Source organism: Pygocentrus nattereri, chromosome 9, assembly GCF_015220715.1.
Source record: "Pygocentrus nattereri isolate fPygNat1 chromosome 9, fPygNat1.pri, whole genome shotgun sequence".
In the NCBI taxonomy this organism is placed as follows: domain Eukaryota; kingdom Metazoa; phylum Chordata; class Actinopteri; order Characiformes; family Serrasalmidae; genus Pygocentrus; species Pygocentrus nattereri.
In genome coordinates, this window is record NC_051219.1 from 9,414,404 (window position 1) to 9,435,995 (window position 21,592).

The window sequence follows — 21,592 nt, forward strand, 5'->3', positions numbered from 1 at the left end:
TTTTTATCTTTCAAGTCACTTAAATTATAATTTGTATCATGAGGAATGTATTTATTTATTAAACAGATATTTTTAAACACTGAAGCTGTGAGTGCATTTATGTATGTATACGTTCCGCACCATGGACAGCGCGCCAGGGGTATGAAGTTAGCCTCATAGCTGCCGGCTTCCTTTTAATCTTCCAGCCCTTCTTAAGTCACGTAAAAGGCACAGGTTGCACCCGGTGCCAGAATATGACTCCAGCGTGATATTAAACGATGAGCAGAGAACTAAAGTAATTTTCTGGTTTTAGAAACACACTTTTGACGTGCAACTTATGATCTAAAAAAGATCCTAATGGAATAACAATGTACAGTTTTTAAAAAATTGTTGGCACTGTACACAGGATGTATAGTATTTGACTATAAACTAACCTGCGGTTTGCTTTTCCTCTTTAGACACTGTTCTCAGCACACACACAATCACACAACAGGAGGCAATGGACACGATGGCTAAATACCTCAAGTATGCACCGGAGAGGTTGGGGTGGTGGTGGCCGCAAGAAAGAAGATTTATCTTTGACATTCTTTATACTCAGCCTGATGCAAGTTCTTCGATACCCTGTAACTGCTGGACATTTAGTTTGTAGTCCTGCTGTTCCATGTTCTCAGAGAAGAAATTTACAGAGAGAATAAAATAAATAAAATTGTTCTTTTTTCATTGTGGCATACAGTTGTTTTTTTTCCTCTCTCCCATGCAATTTTGAGCATCATGAACGTGAGTTTTGTGGTTTATTCAAGGTTGAATGTATGACGTTGAAACAACGTTGGCATATCAACATTGATTCACTTTTCAAAATCAACACCAAATCCAACGTTGATTCAACCATAACATTTGACGTTGATTCAACATGAAAATGCCAGCTGGGTCTGGAGAATTGACCCGCCGATGAACTCGCCTGGTGTTCGCAGGTGTAGAACCTTTCTACACCTGCGAAAACGTAGAAAACGTCTACACACTTCTTTCTGTGGATTTGTGCCCAACAGGGTACAATAAATCACAAAGACAAAATCTTCGAAGATACGCCTCTAAATTTCATTTAAAAGGTTTCAAATGACCCCAAAATCAGAGATACAAAGACCTAAGAATTTGATAATTAAGTTAATTAAGAGATTAACATATAATGTTGCTAATTTATACTAGGATTTACCCTCAAGCTGGAATCATGTAGAGGAATATAACTACTTCATACATGCTTAACCTAAATATAATATTTTAATGAAATAATATAGACATCATCAGAGTAAATATAACACAAACTTTAGATTATATGACTTGGGTAAGCAAATGGGAGATGTAGACACCTCAGAATCATATCATATGCAGCATCACTTGATTGTACCCTTTCTGGTAATATGCATGGTAACATACACAAATTACAGTCACTGTTTACACAGTGTAATAGCAATGTAATTTTGCACATGTGTACATCAGTTACAGTACATGCGTTAACGCTGTCCTGCTGCGCATGCTCTCAATACCACTGATCTTAAAAAGCTTGAAGGAAACACCTGGCATAAAATTGCTGGCTCTGTATTCAGATCTCTCATAAATATGTTATCTGAATACATGCCATTAAAATGTTTTATTTGTCACTGCAGATGGAGAACTCTTTAATGGAAAGAGGAAAGCTATTAAAAACAAAGAGGAAGCCAAGAACTTGTTGAAGGAGTTTCATTCCTCTCCCATGGGTGGACATACTGGCATTATAAAGACGAGAAATGCCATATGTTCCAGATTTTACTGGCAGGGGATGTCAGTTGATATTGATAACTGGGTATGTGTTTCTGTATTTTTCAATCTAAATATAATACAATCTAATACATAATACAATACAATCTAATACAATACAATCTAAATATCTGACACTTGTCATAAAAGGTACTGGAGTGCGACAAATGTCAAAAAGTTGGCAAACCTCTGACTGCTGTTCAGCCATTGCAGTGTATTAAGGTAAACATATGAAACATTAGAGTTTTTAGCAACTGTACATAGAAAACTAAATACCTAAGCTATGTTTTTTATTTTGTAGGTGTCTGCTGTCTGGGAGCTTCTTGGAATTGACTTAACAGGACCATTACCAAAAACCACAAGTGGCTTCCAGTACATTCTCACAGTCACAGATTACTTTTCAAAGTGGGTTGAAAGGGCCTTCCCTTTGAGAAGTAAATGTGCGGCTGAGGTTGGAAAAAATCTCTGCTTAGTAATATACAGACATGGATGTCCCAAACGTATTCTCTCAGACCAAGGAAGAGAATTTGTTAATGAAGTAAGTGCATATTAATCATATTTTAGTTAGAAGTTAGAATGTTCATTACAAATTTTCATTACATCACTTTTTGTATTTCTTGAAATACTTGGTGTTCACAGTAGCCTTACAGTAGTCATACATTTAATGTTGTTTAATAAAATACATTTAGAAAGTAAAGATTTGTTGTTTTTTTTAAGCTAAACCAGAGCCTTTGTGAGTTGCTATTTATTGAAAGAAGTGTGACAGCTGCTTATCATCCGCAAACAAATGGCCTCGATGAAAAGACCAATGACAACATAAAACGGTAACATTATTCATTTTCTTAATATTTACTATACATGAAATGGGAATTATAGTGTTAATAAATGTGTACACTGTAGAGCTCTGAAAAAAATGGTTAATGAGCAGCAAGACAACTGGGACATCTATCTGGATGCTACCTTATTTTCTCTGAGGTCAAAAGTCCACACTACTACAAAACACTCACCATTTCTTCTGATGTATGGAAGAGAAGCAGTTTTCCCAGCAGAAGTTCCTGTTGAGTTTCCAGTAAGTGCTTTTGTTGCATGCATTAGCTTAATTTGGCATAGCTATACTTTTTTATGGATATAGTAAATGACTTTCATTTGTAAATTTGTAAATATGCTATATATTTTTTTCTGTTTAACCATCATGCTACATTTCCATAAACATAAATGGTAGTCTTTAATATGTAAGGTGTTGCTCGAGTGTTGTATTTCTCATAAATAATGTTGTTTTATGATTTTATTAACTTAATGACACCATTCTATTTGAAGTACAATAAATTATTTGTCTTATTTTAATGTTTTTGATCACAATAATTTATGCAGCATTTGATATTGTTTTCATTATAGATTTCCACCATTATTTTCCTACAGAATCTAGTTACAGTAAGTATCTAGATTCCAAAATGAAAATGATGGAGGAAATCAAGAAAACAACAGAAGACAACATTCACATGTCCCAGGAGAAACAAAAGGCAGCCTATGCCAGGAAAGTACAGAAGAAGTACTCAAACATTGTTTATAATGTTGGAGATGAAGTCCTTCTTTTAAATATGAGGAAACGTGGAAGAAAAGGAGGAAGAATTGAACCAGACTTCTTTGGACCTTATGTCATTCAAACGATAAGTGGGAAGCTTGTTACTCTTAAGAACACAGAAGGAACAACATTAAAAAATAAATACAATATTGACCACATCAAACCATACAGAAGAAGCTCTGACTCCCAATATTTATCGAGAAGCAAAGATATGCCCAAAGTGTTGAACGACAATCACCCAATTCATACCCATGAGAAGCATTTAGCTGACAAGATTTCTTCAGATAACAGTAATCTGCAAACAGCCAGCGATAATGACAGTTCTCCACAGGTACCTTCCCATTCTGAAAAACAGAATCCAGTTTTGGAAAGGCCTTCTGTTATTCATTATGCAAAGGAGAAAACGGACCAGAAACATAAAATTGTAAAAGAATTAAACATAACCAAAAGACCTGAAGAAACCAAGCTGAAGACTCACTCCCCCCTGCCTACTGTTAAGAGAAGTCTACAAGAAGAAGGTTTTAAAGTTGTAATTCACATCATTTGACCGGTTGGTCAAGTTCTTGCCAGTTTAGCTTTTCTTTCCAGTTGGCCCGTTGGCCCTTTCTTGTTGGCCCGTTGGCCCTTTCGTGTTGGCCCGTTGGCCCTTTCGTGTTGGCCCGTTGGCCCTTTCTTGTTGGCCCGTTGGCCCTTTCTTGTTGGCCCGTTGGCCCTTTTGTGTTGGCCCGTTGGCTCTTTCTTGTTGGCCCGTTGGCCCTTTCTTGTTGGCCCGTTGGCCATACTTTGCACTATTGGACATAATAACTTTAAAACAGTTGTAAATAATTGATACAACAATCACAATAAACAAATTTATGTTTACTGCACAAAGAAATTGTCATAGTTTTAAAAATCCGGGACAAGAGAAACAGCTAGGCTGTATTACAGAAAGTTCTTGTGTATTCTAAATTAACTTTAAAATTGAATTTTAACACAAACAGCAAATGGAGGTTTGTGTCAAATGAACTCTTCAATAATCTTCGCTCACATTTTTAGTTATGTCCACATTCTTTGCTTCCACTTCATTGTTTGCATAATTTATATTAAATTCAGATATTATCTATACAGTACTTTACATTTGGCCTGCTGGCTTGTCTTCTAAGCTTACTATTATAATATTATTATTATTCTGTTATATGTACTAATTGTTTTCTAATTTATTTTCAGTAATGAAGCTCTGGTCTTTAAAGGATCATGGACAAGTGGAAGCAGTTGTTGGTCCCTCTAAATTATATGACACTTCTTTTCGGTCACTACAGGGAAATGGCTGGCTGTCAGATGAAGTAAGGGTGGCTGTAAGAAGAGTGAAGTAAGAAATTGGCTGTTTGTAATATGCAGATTTACATCGATTAACATTTGTTTTAATGCAGGTCATAGATGCATACCTTCAGTCCCTCATTAAAGACAAACAGGCAAGTATAATGTTTTGATTTAAGTGTTTACTGGTGTGTTGCTTTACACATGTACGTATTATGTTTGTACTCTTGTTGACAGAAGTCTGTTCACCATATGGATGCTGTCATTGCTTCATCTTTGTTTGCTGGACAGTTTAGATGTCTTACAAAGGTAGTTATAATATACAGAAAAGTATTATTGCTGACTTGTAAAACAATCACTAACATGCTTTTAATGTTTTTCATACAGATGAAGTTTGCATTTGAGGACATTTGGTTGTGTCCTGTAAACACTGGTGCACACTGGATTCTAGTGGTGTGTCTGAACTAAGTATCTCTTTACTTACTATAATGTATGTATTGCAAATACTGTACAGTGCATATATAAAAACTTCAGACATTTTTAAGAGTACTTTTTTGTTTCTCAGCCTAAAATCAGTGCTTATGAAAAAATAACAAAATAAATTGTCTACCTTTCTTCAGATATTTGGTTTTATTTTATGTAGTACTTGAGTCATTCTATGTATGTAACAAAAATATAGTAAATATAATAAAAAAAAAGATTTAATAGCTTAATTTTTCCTGTGAAAATACTACAGATAACCGTAGTCAAATTGTATCCCATTAGTTTCCAGGTTGATTCATTTTAATGCCATATGTCAATCTATGGGTTTTTTCCTATGGCAGGAAACAGATGAAGGTGTAATATTACCCATTTCATGTGGTCACTGCATCATCATTTCCCATTTCATTTAATGCTATATATTGGGTTACATTACATTTAACAAAAAAGCATAACTTCACTTACCTCTGTCTCATTAACAACAAATGATTATGCACTTCATAAAAGTACTTTTTTGGGCTCTCAGGATGTTTTCAGGGAGTCATTAACAATGTATAATAAATATGTAATAATCACAACAGGTGTGTAATTACATTTCATTTTCTGGGTATGAATTTTATACTCACACTAATTATTTACTCTAGATTATCGACATGTCAGCAAAAACTGTGGTGCTTATTGACCCTCTTGGAAATGAATGTTCATATGAGCGCAAGTTTCTGCGTAACTGAGGTAACATTGTCACAACTGAAGCTTTATTCTTCTTGAAAATATTGTAATATTGTAAAGTATTGTGTCATGTGTCCATTAATAAACAGGAACTTTCTGAAGACAATGGCACATAACTCGCAGAGAGCTAAGTGGCAAATAAAGACCATGCAGCACAACAGACAGAGGGATAGAAGTAGTTGTGGAGATTTAGTACTGAAGGTTGAGGATTTTAAATGACTGTTTCCTCTGTATGGATTTTTCATGATGATTAATTAATCTTAGTAAGAAATATTTCTTTTATAGTTTGCAGAACATTTCCTTCTGACTGGTAGAATTGATGGAGTTGAAACCACATCGCTTGCTGTGAGTGCTGCACGGATGGACATTGCCTGTTCACTCCTTAAATGTCCAGGTGACTTTCTTAGGAAAACGATTTGTTTTAGTTTGTTTCCTGTCTTATACACACTCAAATTTAATTAGTAGCCGAAGCTCATGAGTACTACAGCAAAAAGTACTGTGATCACATGATTTACCTTGCACATTGTAAAACATCTTGTCTAAAATAATTAGTTGCATGGTGAACAGTGTAGGAATATTATAATCATTCATGTGTCTGAAAAAAATTGCTTTTAGGGAATGCAGAAGATTACTGTGTAATTTGCACGATGTTGCAAGGAGATGCCAACAAGAGCATGGTTGAAATGGTACGTATTAAATAAAATGGGCTTTAGTAAATGCATGGTAGTAAATGTAGAACTTCATATTTGAATGAAACGTAGTAGAAACGAATGTGCGACACTGCAGTACGGTTCATTGTTTTACATTTCTGATTACATTTTGCTTTCTCTTTTAGGTGCAGTGTGACCAGTGTAGTCGGTGGGCACATTTTGGATGTGCCCAATTTATTAAAACAGATGTGGACTACATTTGTGAAAAGTGTAACAAAAAGAAATGGATTCTGTTTTGTTTTCTCTCTTTGTTTGTGCACAGATTGTCATTTTAATGTTGAGCTTGATTTGTTTATATTTCCTAACTTTATTATTGTTTTTATTTATTAGGACATTTATCTGTGTTTAAAACTAATGTGTTAATATAAATTATCATCTTTATTAAACTTGCCTTATGTCATTTTAACGTTTCATATTGGAAATACTACCTTTTGTTAAACTGGTAGTTAATAAAGAAATTGTTTATTATTCTGATGTTTTCTAATAAAACATCTATTACCTATTACTGATTTCATTACAGTCCATCGATATGTGCTACCCCTAATATCATACAGGTAGGTGGACCTGTAGTGGACATTGGTAGTTATGTTTTTGATTTTGTTCTGTTTTTTTAAACATGAGAAGGGCAGGATTCATTATCAGAGGCAGAGAGGATTTTGCTGAAAATTGTTGAGGGAAATTCAGACATTGATCCAATGTGGGCATGTTATACATCATTCAAACCGTCTGGCTCTCCGGATTACGATGCGATGATCCGTTTTACTGTACGACGTAGGGTTTCCGAATTAGAGCCAAAAGAGTGTGGCATTTCAAACAGGAGATTTTTTTTTGCGAAAACTCAGAAGCCGTGCGTAATGACCCCTGGCGGTCGGCGGAACACATTACACGGAAACCGCTTACAGATCCGGTTACCTCTCCTTCTTGGCTTCAAAATGACACCACACCCGTGTATTTCCGGTAATGCGTTCGGTAGTAATCCTCTTTTTGTGCAAAGAGTGCTTGTAAAAAACAGAAGGCAAAAATATTTTATGTCTAATTTAAACCCAAATTAAAATATGTTCTCCTTGGGCTATCGCTTTCAAACACACGTGGTCGTAAAGCTGAGATTCTCCCCTTTCCAACGACATGTCAATCAAACCTGTCGACCAACCAGGTGTCACGTTAGGCGGACGCGCAAGATTAGCGCCAAGTGCGCAGGAGGCACGGTAAACACAGCTCACATGTTTGAAGTTCCCATGTCCACTGTAGTGGACACATTATATCTTTAAAATAAAAAAAATATATATTTTTTAAATGTTGTCAATGTCTTTATTTACCTTAAAACATTTGGGGAAGTAAAAAAAACAAAGATTTTTAAACTTTTTTTTCCCTGGTAGTCAGGAGGATATCACAAAATAGTCGCGGTATTATTTTTCGACATGGTAGCACATATCGATAGATACGATCTATAAATATACGCTACGGTAGGACGTCTCGACGAAGTAGGACAAATCGATAGAACACCTGTCTTTTCTTTTCTTTTCTTTCCTTTCCTTTTCTTTTCTTTTCGTTTCTTTTCTTTTCTCTCTCTCTTTCTCTCTTGTGTGTCTCCTCCCTCGTCCGCTCTCTGTCTCCACTACAGGTTGGTAGCAGTGTCACTCATCATTAGAGGACGCGAACATCACAGCGGCCAATCACCAACCAGAGTTCTGGCCCTGGAGGCGGGACTTGGGCTTTAAAGGAAGAGCGGCGAGGCTAGAGAGGAGGCTGGCGACCCCCCTGCGCTCCATGGGGGGTTCATTTGTTCCTGACTGCTCGACGGACACACGAGCTGGGTGTTGTGTTCATGGGACTGTGCCGCGTGTCTGGTTAGTGAAGCGGCCCAGTTGAAGTGGAAGTGAAGTGCCTTGCACTGATGGTCCTGCTGGCCCTCCTGCGGTTCCGCTGTAAATACTCACCCAGGCTCACTCAGTCGCAGCCGGTGCGGAGTGAAATAAACGGGGCACAAGACGCTGAACTGTCGTGTCTTTTTCCTTCCTGATTCGGACTTCAAACATCACATTCAAACCGTTGTTACTGACCCCCTTTTCCCCGAGACTGACCCGCGGGGTCGCAGCATTAATCAGCTGTTTTTCCACAAGCCACGCCCTCAGACGAGCTAATGCTAAAGCTAACACTGGAGCTCGTCAGACTGATGTTAGATGCAGAGCAGGTCTCGTCATTTTTACTCAGCATGTTTCAAAACACTTTAACTAAACAGTAGAAAGAATTTCTCCTGTAGGAGTTCATTAATATTGATCTTCACACAAACAGCCGGTGCTGAATTTGGCTTCTTGTTCACCAGCTTCTTCCAGTTGGGCAAATTTGCTGGAGATTTGTGTCCAAACAACCAGATGGCCTGCACTGTGATATTTAGTTGAGCTAGCATGAGAACATTTGTTGTACTAAGAAAACAGCTAATCTCGACTGAAGCTCTTTGAGTTGAACTGACTTTTCTTTCTTTCTTAAAAAAGAAAAGTAACCATTACTTCCCTCTCAGTAAACAAAGCCTTCTGAAATGAACTACAGCGTTCTTTGGAAATCAGTACTAAGGAACAGAAGTTGTGTCATGAAACCTAAAGAACACAGTGAGTGTCCAGTTCTACAGTAAAACAATGACTGTGTAAAGAAATAGAAGAGGACGTACAGCACAGGTGAACACAGCTGAGCGATCAATGATCTGCCACAGCTCTAAGACAACAGGTCTACACATTAAGCTGCTATCTGCATCATGTCCTCTAAATTGAACAGTTAAGTCTCACCTGTGTTCAGTGGTGTGTGGAAATGCTTTACCTGTCTAAACAACACATACAGAACTTACAATGCAGAGAAAATCAGTGGAAGAACAATTACACAAGTAAAGAAACAGCTTCAGTGATGTTTACCAAAAAATGACAAGCTAAACTGGTGAGTGCAGTAAACCGCTGTCTACACTCACTGGACACTTCATTAAGTACAGCTACCTTGTATTTGTGCTCATTGTCCATTAAACCAGGCCCATTAATGTACAGCTGCCCTTTGTAGTTGCAGTGGCAGATTGTAGTTGATCTGTTTCTCTGGATAATTTTTTAGCCCTTTTACTTTGTTCATCAATGATCTGGACCCCAACCAGGACCACCACAGAGCAGATATTACTATTTCCTACTATATGCAACTTAGTCCAGCTACAGAGAACGTACAATAGAACCCAGATAGAGGAACTAATGGCTGTTATTATTAACTTCTGCAGCAAAAATCCTTCTATGTGTAGTTTGTACACTGGGTTTGATTTACTCTGTTATATAGCTCTGTGTTTATAGAGAATCATTTGGACGCTACTGGTTCAGTCTGCAGAACTTCAGAACCGGCCAGACACTAGAACTCATATTAAACGTTACATCTCGTCTTATTGAAATTGTGAGCTGATGCGAGGTGTGAGCTATGAAACAGTCCTGAACTCAGTACAGGTCCTTAAATCAGTTAACTTGAACCATCATGAGAAAGTTGGGCCGACTGTATTTTTAACATTTCAATTAAAATTTAAAATTAAAATTAGTAAGTTGGATTTTGTGCAATACAGAATTACACTGTTCATTTAAAGGTAATTACTTCTTCATGACATTACATTACCCCACGCGACCCTTAGGGAGAAGCGGCTTAGAAAATGTGTGTGTGTGTGTGCGTGTATGTGTGTGTGTGTGTGTGTGTGTGTGTGTGTGTGTGTGTGTGGTCTTTCAAAGTTTCAGCCTTGTGTTAGTATTTATCTTTTAACCTGCTTTAAAATGGCACTATTAAAAACAGTTAGAAATGTCAATCAAGTAATTGTCTATTCTCCATATCATAGATCTTTATTGGTCTGTAATTCAACACTGGATCCTAAATTAATGCTTTTCAGTGGACTCATTAGTGCCTTAAACTCTGGGCGTGATGATGGACAAACTCTATTCTAGGTGCTTTGGTTTCCAGCAGCAGATGAACTGTCCCATTGTCCTGTAGAGAGTTATGGCAATATTATGATCAATCTTTGGAAAATATTAGTCACTACAGTCAAAATGGCAAAACAGGAGGTCAGGGGGGATTTGCATGTCTGATTTCTACAGAGACTAATCATGAAGACAAACTAGTATTTTAAAAACTGGCAAGTTCAAATTAGCAGATTTTACCTTCATGGTATCATACCTAATATAGGCCTAACTGTGGGCAGTGAGATGGAAGTAAAAGGGAGGGAGCCGTTTTCCAGAATCCAAACCACCAGATATTTATTGCTGTCATGTCCAGACTCCACCAGTCAGCAGGAACAATAAGAATGAGAAGTAGTAGAAGAACATAAATCACATAAATATCTAGAACAACAACAAAATCACTGTAAATGCAGTGAATGTTTCACCGTTCATGTAAATTCGTGGAGCAAATAAGAAGGAAATATGAAAACACAGAAAAGATCATCTGACTGACTCCTCCTTTTAAAAGCTCCTCCTCCTCTACACCTCCTCTATCTGATGAAGCAGATGAATGTCATCCTGTCTCCTGATCTTCATTCTGCTTTCACTCCACTCAGAGATGCCAATGAGGAGCTTTTAAACAGTGACTGTATGTGTTTGTTTCTTGCTGTGTGATTCTGAAAGGAGCTAAAACTCACTCAGTGGGTTGAAGGGCTACGGTGGCTGATTCTCCACTGAGCTGCTCTGATCATTACAGACGTCCTGAAAGAGAAAGTGGAGTTTGGACTGAAGGAACCATTACAGAGAAACAGCACAGCAGCAGTTGGAGGAAATGGCTGCTAGAAACCCTCTTTCAGAAGAACAGCTTTCATGTCCTGTGTGCTGTGACATCTTCAGGGATCCTGTTGTTCTGTCGTGCAGCCACAGTGTGTGTAAAACCTGCCTGCACAAGTTCTGGGAAACTAAGGGGTCTCAAGAATGTCCAGTCTGTAGAAGAAGATCCTCAAAAGATCATCCTCCTTGTAACCTCGAACTGAAGAACCTTTGTGAGGCTTTTCTAGAGAGCAGGTGGCAGAGATCTTCAGCAGGGTCTCAGGGGCTCTGCGTTCAGCACAATGAGAAACTCAAACTCTTCTGTCTGGATGAACAGCAGCCTGTGTGTGTGGTGTGTAAGACTTCAAAGGAACACAGAAATCACAAATTCTGTCCAGTAGATGAAGTTGTGACTGAGTTTAAGGTATGAAAATTGTTGTATAAATTTAATAGTGTCTTTATGTCTAAAATGTACCTCAAAAAATATTATAAATTCTTTCTGAGTTCAGGTCCTGATTAATCTGTTATGTGTGTTGAAGGTGAAGTCAGTCAGTGGGTGTGGTTTCAGGGCAACCAGCAAAGAGCATGAGTGAAATATCAGTCGTAAAAATGCTCTGTTGCTGAATTCATTATGACGGTCAATGTAAAATGTAACCTTAAATGTTTCTGTATAAAAATGAAATAAATCTCTTCTGATTTTCAGATTGAGAATAAAACTGCTTTTACTCTCTTATCTACTGCAGTCTGTAGGACAACTGTTACTAGATGGTAAATCAGATAGTAAGTAAAAGGTAGAGAATGCACTTATCTGAACTGTTGTTTGATTCTAGGATAAAATCCAGTCTGCTTTGGAGCCTCTACAGAAGAATCTGAGAGTCTTAGAGGAAGCTAAACGAGACTATGACCAAACAGCCGCCCACATTAAGGTGAAACATCATCTTGAATGTTGCTGAGGTCATGTTTCTGATGAGGGTCCACTTCTCCTGTAGGTGGTAAACACTTGTAGATCATCTGTTAGAGTTTGTGTTTCCTAATCGTCTCTCATTCCAGACGCAGGCCCAGCACACAGAGAGGCAGATAAAGGAGGAGTTTGAGAAGCTTCACCAGTTTCTAAGAGATGAAGAAACAGCAAGGATAGCTGCACTGAAGGAGGAAGAGGAGCAGAAGAGTCAGATGATGAGGAGGAAGATTGAGGAGATGAATAGAGAAATCTCAGCTCTTTCAGACACAATCAGGAACACAGAGAAGGAGATGGAGGCTGAGGATGTTCTGTTCTTACAGGTAAGAACCTCTTTTTTCTCTTTTTTCTGATTTAAACACAAAATCAGCTTCTTTCTCTTTGTACTTCTGAAGGAAGTACTTCTCAAACCAACATTAGAAAAAAAGGTGAGTTAAATGGTTTAGTATGAAAGGGGAGTATTAGTATGAAGATCTCTACAATCACAATAATCCACCATGTGAGAGTTTTGGGTACTGTGAGCATCTGATGCCTGTAAGGTAGACACTGACTAAACCAGGATAGCTGATGGGAAGAAGAGACAGATCTAAAAAGTTTGACTAGAGATGGAAGGAAGTTCTCTCAGGGTGACACGATCACATGGAATCCATGTGTATTTATTTAGACCTTTATAAAGAGAACTATCCATATAGATCCTGACAACTGAACAAACTTTTCAAAAACAGTAGCAACCAACATGCATAGCTTATCCGTTTTTATATACAGTGTTTGGACATTATTATACGTTCGCCAGTACTTCTGCCAACTATAGTCTGAGTCTTCACATAAACGAGAATTTACTCAAGTCCAAAACAACACTGCAGCACTCTTTACTATAAAGCATTTAAAAAGCATCCACTCCCTACAGGCACAACTTATGCCCAGCATAGTTCTCATGACTATTTCAGATCAGGCAGCTGAGATGCCGAGGAAAAACAATACAGCCCGTTTACTCAATTAGCAAGCATTCTCGGCTAAAGCGTACTGCCATGGCCATGAAAAAATGATTATGGATCCTTTATATTTTACCTCGTATCACTTCTTGAGTAGAAGGACATATTTTCTTTAATATTTTGGCATAACCCTCTTAACTTTTGCCAAAGACTTTTAAGACCTGCTGATATTCTGTAAATTTGTTTTTAGGTTTAGAAATGGGTAGAAAATGACAGGTTGGTCAAAATTCAAAATACATGACACACTAGCGCTAAGGACCAGAAAGCTTGATAGCAGCAATTGCTGAGCAGTGATCAGTGGTGGAAACAAGTCATTAAGTTGCAAGTAGGTAAAGTCTTGACATTCAAGTCATAAGTGAAATCCACTGTCAGTACAGGCAAGTCCTAATTTGAGGCTAAGGTCCTAATCTTCAAGTCCTAAACAAGTCATAATGAATTCTTCAGCTGTTTTAGGGCCATTTTAACACTGAACACCAAAACTGATGGTAACAATACTAGAGTCTGTTAATGACAGCATGTTAGCAGTGTGTGGCTCAGTATTACTAATTATTATAAGTTTTTACACTTCAGAATAACAAAACACAAACTCCGTGGTACACAAATGACAGACATGATAGCTACACAAGGAGCATTGCTACTACACATGAGGTTTCAAAGTGTTGTTGAAATGAATAATAAAAAAAATAAACTAGAGTTAATTAGTTTTATGTTAGAGAAACATAAACTTAGTCAGCACTAAAAGTAGCTCATTAAACTAAAATCAAACACTAGCTTGAAATTTATTTAGACAACAGACACCAAACCGAATGAGTTGAGCTGAGCATAATTTAGAGAAAAGACAGCAAACTGATGGTGAATGTATGAAGCTGAAGTTGACTTTTTATTTTCCAGCAGCTTCTTCTTCAAATTTTTCGTTCGGTTCCGGTGTGTAACTTCTGCACCATTTAAGGGGAAAAAACGTTCATATGAAAAGTCAGCAGCTGTGTAGAGTCCCGTCTGCAGTCAGACTCTCCACATTTCTTCAGCTTTGGGTCTTAAGTTGTTCTCGAGTCTTCCCAAGTCATGTGCTTCAAATCCAAGTCAAACTTCAAGTCACTGGTAATCAAGACAAAGTCAAGCTACAAGTCTATCTTGATTTTGTCGAGTCGAGTCTCAAGTCACCAAATTGTGTTTCCAGTCAGAATCGAGTCCAAATCATGTGTCTCGAGTTTACATCTCTGGTGATTGGAGGACTGAGATGAAGTCTTAGGCTGAATTTAACTGCAGTTCAGAACAAGTGAAGGTTAACTGAGTAACAATTGAAACTCCAGGTAAATTCCTTTATTCATTTAACCTGCAAGCGCAGAAGGATATTACAGAGTTAATGACACAAACCAAAGTCCTTATAGGAAAGTCTGTTCACTCAACAGCCACTTTACACGTCCCTGAGCAGGTATTTCCCATCATACCAGACCAGACTCCTCTCTCTCTGAATGAGGAGAGATTACAAAACCGAAACTCAAAGCCACGTCAACATTTCACAGTATATTTACATCACTGATAAATTCCTGCAGTGTCTCAAATTCTTGTGTCAATGTTCATAAATAACACGACAGAACAGATTCAGTTTGTGTTCTTTCCCATTTTAAGACTTTTAGGAGTGACTTTGTGTTTAATACAGTTTGGCGTCATATTTTAGTGTCTGCATAATCAGGGTAGTTAAAGCTGTGGAGGAGGTGGCAGCTGCGCCCAGTTGTCACCCTGTAGATCCGCCCTGATGGTTCTATATTGACATTTTATAAATTAGAAAAAAAGAAATGAGCAGATCTTCTGACTCTGTGTCTGATCATCAGTGGAGCTTCTCCTGGATCCTCTGAACGTTCCGCCTCTGCCGCCTCATTATCCACAAACCTGCTGCTTGTTGTTAGTTTGGCTCTGGTTCTGTTGTTGGTGGTTCTCCTGTAATTCTTAGCCGCGTTTCCAAGTGAGCCTCATTAGATCTTCATCTGCATCTGTTTGTTGACGACTAGTTGATGGATTTTTTGCGTTTTGCTCGTCGGTCTAGTTTGTGGTCCCTGCTTCTCAAAATCCATCCAGTCAAACTACTTTATCAACATCTGACTGATTAGATTTATTAATAAATAACAAACATACTGAGTTTTATTAAGTAGTTATTTAGAAGGTAAAGTTTTATTGAGATTAAATGATGGATAATGTCACTAACTTGGCTGTTTGCTGGTGTTTGTGTGTTTCATATGAAAAACTCCTGAAAAGTCTCTTCACTTTTAACTACAATGTTCTTTTTGTTTCCCTCTCAGAACTTCAAGTCCACAGAGAAACAGTGAGTAAATGTCAGACCACACGTTTTATCTAATGCTACAGTAATTATTACATTTAAATCTACAGTGTATTGTGTTTATTGTAAATATGAGTGTATTCTAATGAATTGAGGGGGAATAAGGACCGTGTGTTAATGTTGTAGTGATGAGAACAGAAGCAGAAATATTTATTTAACAGAAACTACAGAATTATTGACTCTCCAGACAATAAATCTGATCAAATATTGATATTTAGTGAAATAAATGACAGGCTGTAAAGTTTCTACAGTGATATATTTCACACAGTCTTCTGCTCTCAGAGCTCAGCTCACACCAAAGGATCCAGAGAAGACATCAGGAGCTCTGATCAATGTTGGGAAGCACCTTTCCAACCTGAAGTTCAGAGTGTGGGAGAACATGCAGGAGGTTCTCCAGTACAGTAAGTTCTGTTTCTCTTAGGGTTGATCTCTCACACACAGCCTGCTTCTGCACTAATGACACACTGTTTATAAACTATTAGTAACATGTTATCATGTTCTCTTTATTCAGGGGGTAAAAAGGAGACTGAAACTGTACTTAAGTGAAAGTATGAATACTGTACTGTGCAGAAATCTCACTCAGATCAAACGGGAAGTGTGGAGATAAAATAAACTCCAGTTAAAGTAGAAGAATCAGATTTTAATCCAATTGATTAAAAAATATATTTTTAAAAATTTTAACGTCTTTTTTAATTCTGTCAAATTCTTTTTCCATGTAAGTTTCATTTATGAGAAATAATTTCTCTCATTGTAATTGTGTTACTAATCCAAGTAAACACTAAAAATATGTGTAAATTTAAGCTGAACAGAATTTTAAACTCTTGAAACATCAATTTTATTAATTTATTAAAAATATGATCAAGATAGAATTTTATCATTTATAGTAAAACTTTATAATTTTCAATAAGACAGTAATAAAAATGTTTTATATTCTTTGTAACGATGTTAATCAGTAAAATGAAACAATAATAATAAAGTCACTCAAAAAACAATTTGACTTTCAAAATACAAATAATCCAATAAAGACCAAAACACAAACGAATCAAATTAAAATGAACAGTGTTTAAAAATGTATTTGTGCTTTTTCACTTTTTAGTATATTTTTTAATTCAAAATAAAATAATACAATATTTTTATATTTTATATATTTCCGGTGGAAATTGGACTACTGTAGGTCGAAGATCATCAAAGAGGAGAGGAGGAAGGCTGGTTAGAAGGCAGTGAGAGAGAAGGAAAGGCAGAAGTGTGGAGGTTCGAGTAGGGACTCTGAACATAGGGACAATGAGGGGAAAGGCAGAGAGCTTGCAGACATGATTCAGAGAAGGAAGGTAGATATTCTGTGTCCAGGAGACCAGACGGAAAGAAAACTGTTCTATCATGGTGTAGAGAGGAAGAGAAATGGAGTAGGGATAATCCTAAAGGAACAGCTTGGGAAAAGTGTTCTGGATGTAAATAGAGTGTCAGATAGGATCATGAACCTGAAGTTGGAGGTTGATGGAGTAATTTTGAATGTGGTCAGTTCATATGCACCACAGGTTGGTTGTCAGTTAGAGGAGAAAGAGGAATTTTGGAGTAAGATGGATGAAGTGGTAGATGGTGTTCCTAGAGAGGAGAGATTAGTGATTGGTGCAGAATTCAATGGACATGTTGGTGAAGGGAACAGAGGGGATGAAGAGGTGCTGGGTATATATGGTGTGAAAGACACAAATGCGGAAGGACAGATGGTTGTAGATTTTGCAAAGAGAATGGAAATAGCTGTGGTGAACATGTATTTTCACAAGAGGGAAGAACACAGGGTGACATACAAGAGTGGAGGGAGGTGCACACAGGTGGATTATATCCTTAGCAGGAGATGCCACCTAAAGGAGATTGGAGATTGTAAAGTGGTGCTAGGGGAAAGTGTAGCAAGGCAGCATAGGGTGGTTGTCTGTAGAATGAGATTAGAAACAAAGAAGAGGAAGAGAGTGAAGACAGAGCCAAAGATTAGATGGTGGAAGCTGAAGGAGGAGGATGGTTGCAAGCAGTTCAGGGAAAAATTGCAACAGACCCTTGGGGGCAGTGAGGAGCTACCTGAGGACTGATAAACTACAGCTAAGGTGGTGAGAGAAACTGGCAAGAATGTGTTGGGTGTTTCGTCTGGTCAGAGGAAAGAAGACAAGGAAAGTTGGAATGAGGAAGTCCAGGAGAGTTTTCAGAAGAGGAAAGCAGCTAAGAAAAAGTGGGATAACCAGAGAGATGAAGGAAGTAGGCAGGAGTACTGTGAGGCTAGTCACATAGCAAAAAGAATGGTGGCAAAGGCAAAGGCTCAGGCCTATGATGAGCTGTATGAGAGGCTGGACAGTAAAGAAGGAGTAAAGGACTTGTATCGCTTGGCTAAACAGAGAGATAGAGCTGGAAAGAATGTACAGCAGGTTAGGCTGATAAAGGATAGAGAGGGAAATGTACTAGTGAGTGAACAGAGAGTGTTGAGTGGATGGATGGAGTACTTTGAAGAACTAATGAATGAGGAAAACGAGAGAGAGAGGAGGACAACGGGGGAGAGATAGTGGATCAGGAAGTGCAGAGATTTAGGAAGGTGGAAGTGAGGGCAGCTTTAAAAAGGATGAAGAATGGAAAGGCAGTTGGTCCAGATGACACACCTGTGGAGGTATGGAGATGTTTAGGAAAGAAGGCAGTGGACTTTTTAACCAGGTTGTTTAACAAAATCCTGGAGAGTGAGAGGATGCCTGATGAGTGGAGAAGCAGTATACTGGTCCCCATTTTTAAGAGCAAAGGTGATGTGCAGAGCTGCAGTAACTACAGTGGTATAAAGTTGATGTGCCACACCATGAAGGTATGGGAAAGAGGTGTTGAAGCAAGGCTAAGGCGAGAGGTTCAGATCAGTGAGCAGCAGTTTGGTTTCATGCCCAGAAACAGTACCACAGATGCACTTTTTGCATTGAGAGTGTTGGTAGAGAAGTACAGAGAAGGTCAGAAGGAGCTGCATTGTGTCTGTGTGGATCTAGAGAAGGCATATGATAGGGTGCCAAGACAGGAACTGTGGTACTGTATGAGGAAATCAGGTGTAGCTGAAAAGTATGTTAGGGTGGTGCAGGACATGTATGAGGACAGTGAGACAGTGGTGAGGTGTGCAGTTGGAATGACAAATGGTTTGAAGGTGAAGGTGGGGTTACATCAGCGATCAGCTTTGAGCCCCTTCTTGTTTGCAATGGTGATGGACAGGTTGACAGATGAGGTCAGGCAGGAGGCTCCATGGACCATGATGTTTGCAGATGACATTGTAATCTATGGTGAGAGTAGAGAGCAGGTGGAAGAGAATCTGGAGAGGTTTAGGTTTGCACTGGAGAGGAGAGGAATGAAGGTCAGTAGAGACAAGACGGAATATATGTGTGTGAATGAGAGGGAGGCAGGAGGAAAGGTGAAGATGCAAGGAGTAGAGGTCGTAAAGGTGGATGACTTCAAATATCTTGGGTCAACCATCCAGAGCAATGGACAGTGTAGAAAAGAGGTGAAGAAGAGGGTGCAGGCAGGATGGAGTGGGTGGAGACGGGTGTCAGGGCTGATGTGTGACAGAAGGATAGCAGCAAGAATGAAAGAGAAGGTTTACAAGACAGTAGTGCATCCTGCTATGATGTATGGTTTGGAGACTGTGGCTCTGTCTAAAAGACAGGAGGCTGAGCTGGAGGTGGCGGAGATGAAGATGCTGAGATTTTCGTTGGGAGTGACAAGGATGGACAAGATTAGAAATGAGCAGATCAGAGGGACAGTGAAAGTGGAGCAGTTTGGAGATAAAGCCAGAGAGGCAGGTTGAGATGGTTTGGGCATGTGTTGAGGAGGAATAGTGGATATATTGGGCAAAGAATGTTGGAGATGGAGCTGCCGGGTAGAAGGAGAAGAGGTAGACCTCAGAGAAGGTTTATGGATGTAGTTAAGGTGGACAGGGAGATGGTTGGTGTGAAAGTAGAGGAGGCAATGTATAGGGCAAGATGGAGGCAGATGATAAGAAGATTAAATCTGATTCAATAATGTATTTAGGTCAGTATTCTAAAGGGGTCTCTACAGCATGTCTGGGGGTCTTCTTACTCCAAACAAGTTTATATTTTCACTTCATATTCAATTTTATTTTTTCTTCTCAAAACCAAATGAAGTGTTTTCTGCACAGCAGCCCAGAACAATAAATATTAAACTAATGTTATATAGATTGCAGTGATGATACAGTAGATAATAGATATGATATCATCTCATCATTAACTGGATCACAGACGTTCAGGAAATGTGTGGAGATCAGATTTTGATCATTTGATGGAGAGAGAAAGTGGACTGTTTTATAATTTATAATAATAATTTATTGTAATAATTAATAAAAAATAAAACGCATCACAAAATGATCTGAAAGTCTGTGAGAGTGAAGATGTTGATGGACGTTTAGCTCTGTGAGTGAATCCCTACAGAAAAATGCTGCACTCAGATCAGATCAGTCACTGGACTGTAATGACCACTCACTACTGAACATGCTCTTCAGTGCTGCTCTGAACTGAACATCAACATTTAGTCCAGGATTAAAGTTGATCTGAGTTCTGGAATCTACCTCTAAAGCTGTTTCACTCACAGTAAAGAAAACAGTCTGTAGAGGTGAAACATTTACAGAAACGAGAGAAAAACATGATGTTTCATTGTGTTCTCTCTCCTCAGCCCCTGTTACTCTGGACCCCAACACTGCACATCCACACCTCCACCTGTCTGATGATCTCACTGCTGTAGAAAACACAAAGCAGAGATCATCACTTCCTGATAATCCAGAGAGATTTGATGAGTGGTGGTGTGTTCTGGGTTCTGAGGGTTTTAACTCAGGGATTCGCTGCTGGGACGTCCAGGTTGGAGACAGTGAAAACTGGTCACTGGGTGTGATCACAGAGTCTGTAACAAGAAAAGGAAACTCTGTCAGGGGTTCAGTGTGGAGGCTGAACTACGATAAAAGCATTAATGAAATCTTGATTTTCTGTCCAGGACAGTCAGTTCACTCCTTCACACCTAAAAAGAAGCCGCAGAGGGTCAGAGTGCAGCTGGACTGGGACAGGGGGAAAGTGACCTTCACTGAACTTCTAACCAACACACACCTGCACACTATAACACACACTTTCACTCAGAGAGTTTTACCGTTTTTCTATAATTATTCTGTTCATCCTCTGAGGATCTTACCAGTGAAGACATCAGTAACAGTGGAGCAGCACAGTTAAAGCTGAAGCTGCTTAGAATGATCATTTATAAGGTAGTGAGTGTCTGAATATTGATCATAAGAATATGTCACTGCATTTACAGTGGTGTGAAAAAGTGTTTGCCCCCTTCCTCATTTCCTGTTTTTTTGCATGTTTGTCACACTTAAGTGTTTCGGAACATCAAACCAATTTAAACAATAGTCAAGGACAACACAAGTAAACACAAAATGCAACTTGTAAATGAAGGTGTTTATTATTAAAGGAGAAAAAAAATCCAAACCATCATGGCCCTGTGTGAAAAAGTGATTGCCCCCCTCGTTAAAACATACTATAACTGTGGTTTTTAACACCTGAGTTCAATTTCTCTAGCCACACCCAGGCCTGATTATTGCCACACCTGTTCTCAATCAAGACATCACTTAAATAGGAGCTGCCTGACACAGTAAAGTCCATCAAAAGATCCTTAAAAGCTACACATCATGCCGAGATCCAAAGAAATTCAGGAACAATTGAGAAAGAAAGTAATTGAGATCTATCAGTCTGGAAAGGGTTATAAAGCCATTTCCAAAGCTTTGGGAATCCAGCGAACCACAGTGAGAGCCATTATCCACAAATGGCGAAGACATGGAACAGTGGTGAACCTTCCCAGGAGTGGCCGGCCGCCCAAAATTACCCCAAGAGCGCAGCGACGACTCATCCAAGAGGTCACAAAAGACCCCACAACAACGTCCAAAGAACTGCAGGCCTCACTTGCCTCAGTTAAGGTCAGCGTT

At 38.6% G+C, this 21,592-nt stretch overlaps 2 protein-coding genes across 2 annotated transcripts in view; both read left to right on the forward strand.

Moving 5' to 3' along the window:
- Window positions 1-21,592, forward strand: part of LOC119264086 (tripartite motif-containing protein 35-like) — a 61,427-nt gene that overhangs the window by 38,564 nt on the left and 1,271 nt on the right. The window lies entirely within an intron of this gene.
- Window positions 11,093-20,883, forward strand: LOC108416277 (E3 ubiquitin-protein ligase TRIM39-like). Its single transcript, XM_037541587.1, has 6 exons — window positions 11,093-11,742; window positions 12,149-12,244; window positions 12,369-12,599; window positions 15,566-15,588; window positions 15,886-16,004; window positions 20,296-20,883. Exons 1-6 carry the CDS (start codon window positions 11,338-11,340, stop codon window positions 20,838-20,840), a joined length of 1,419 nt encoding a protein of 472 aa, XP_037397484.1. The 5' UTR covers window positions 11,093-11,337; the 3' UTR covers window positions 20,841-20,883.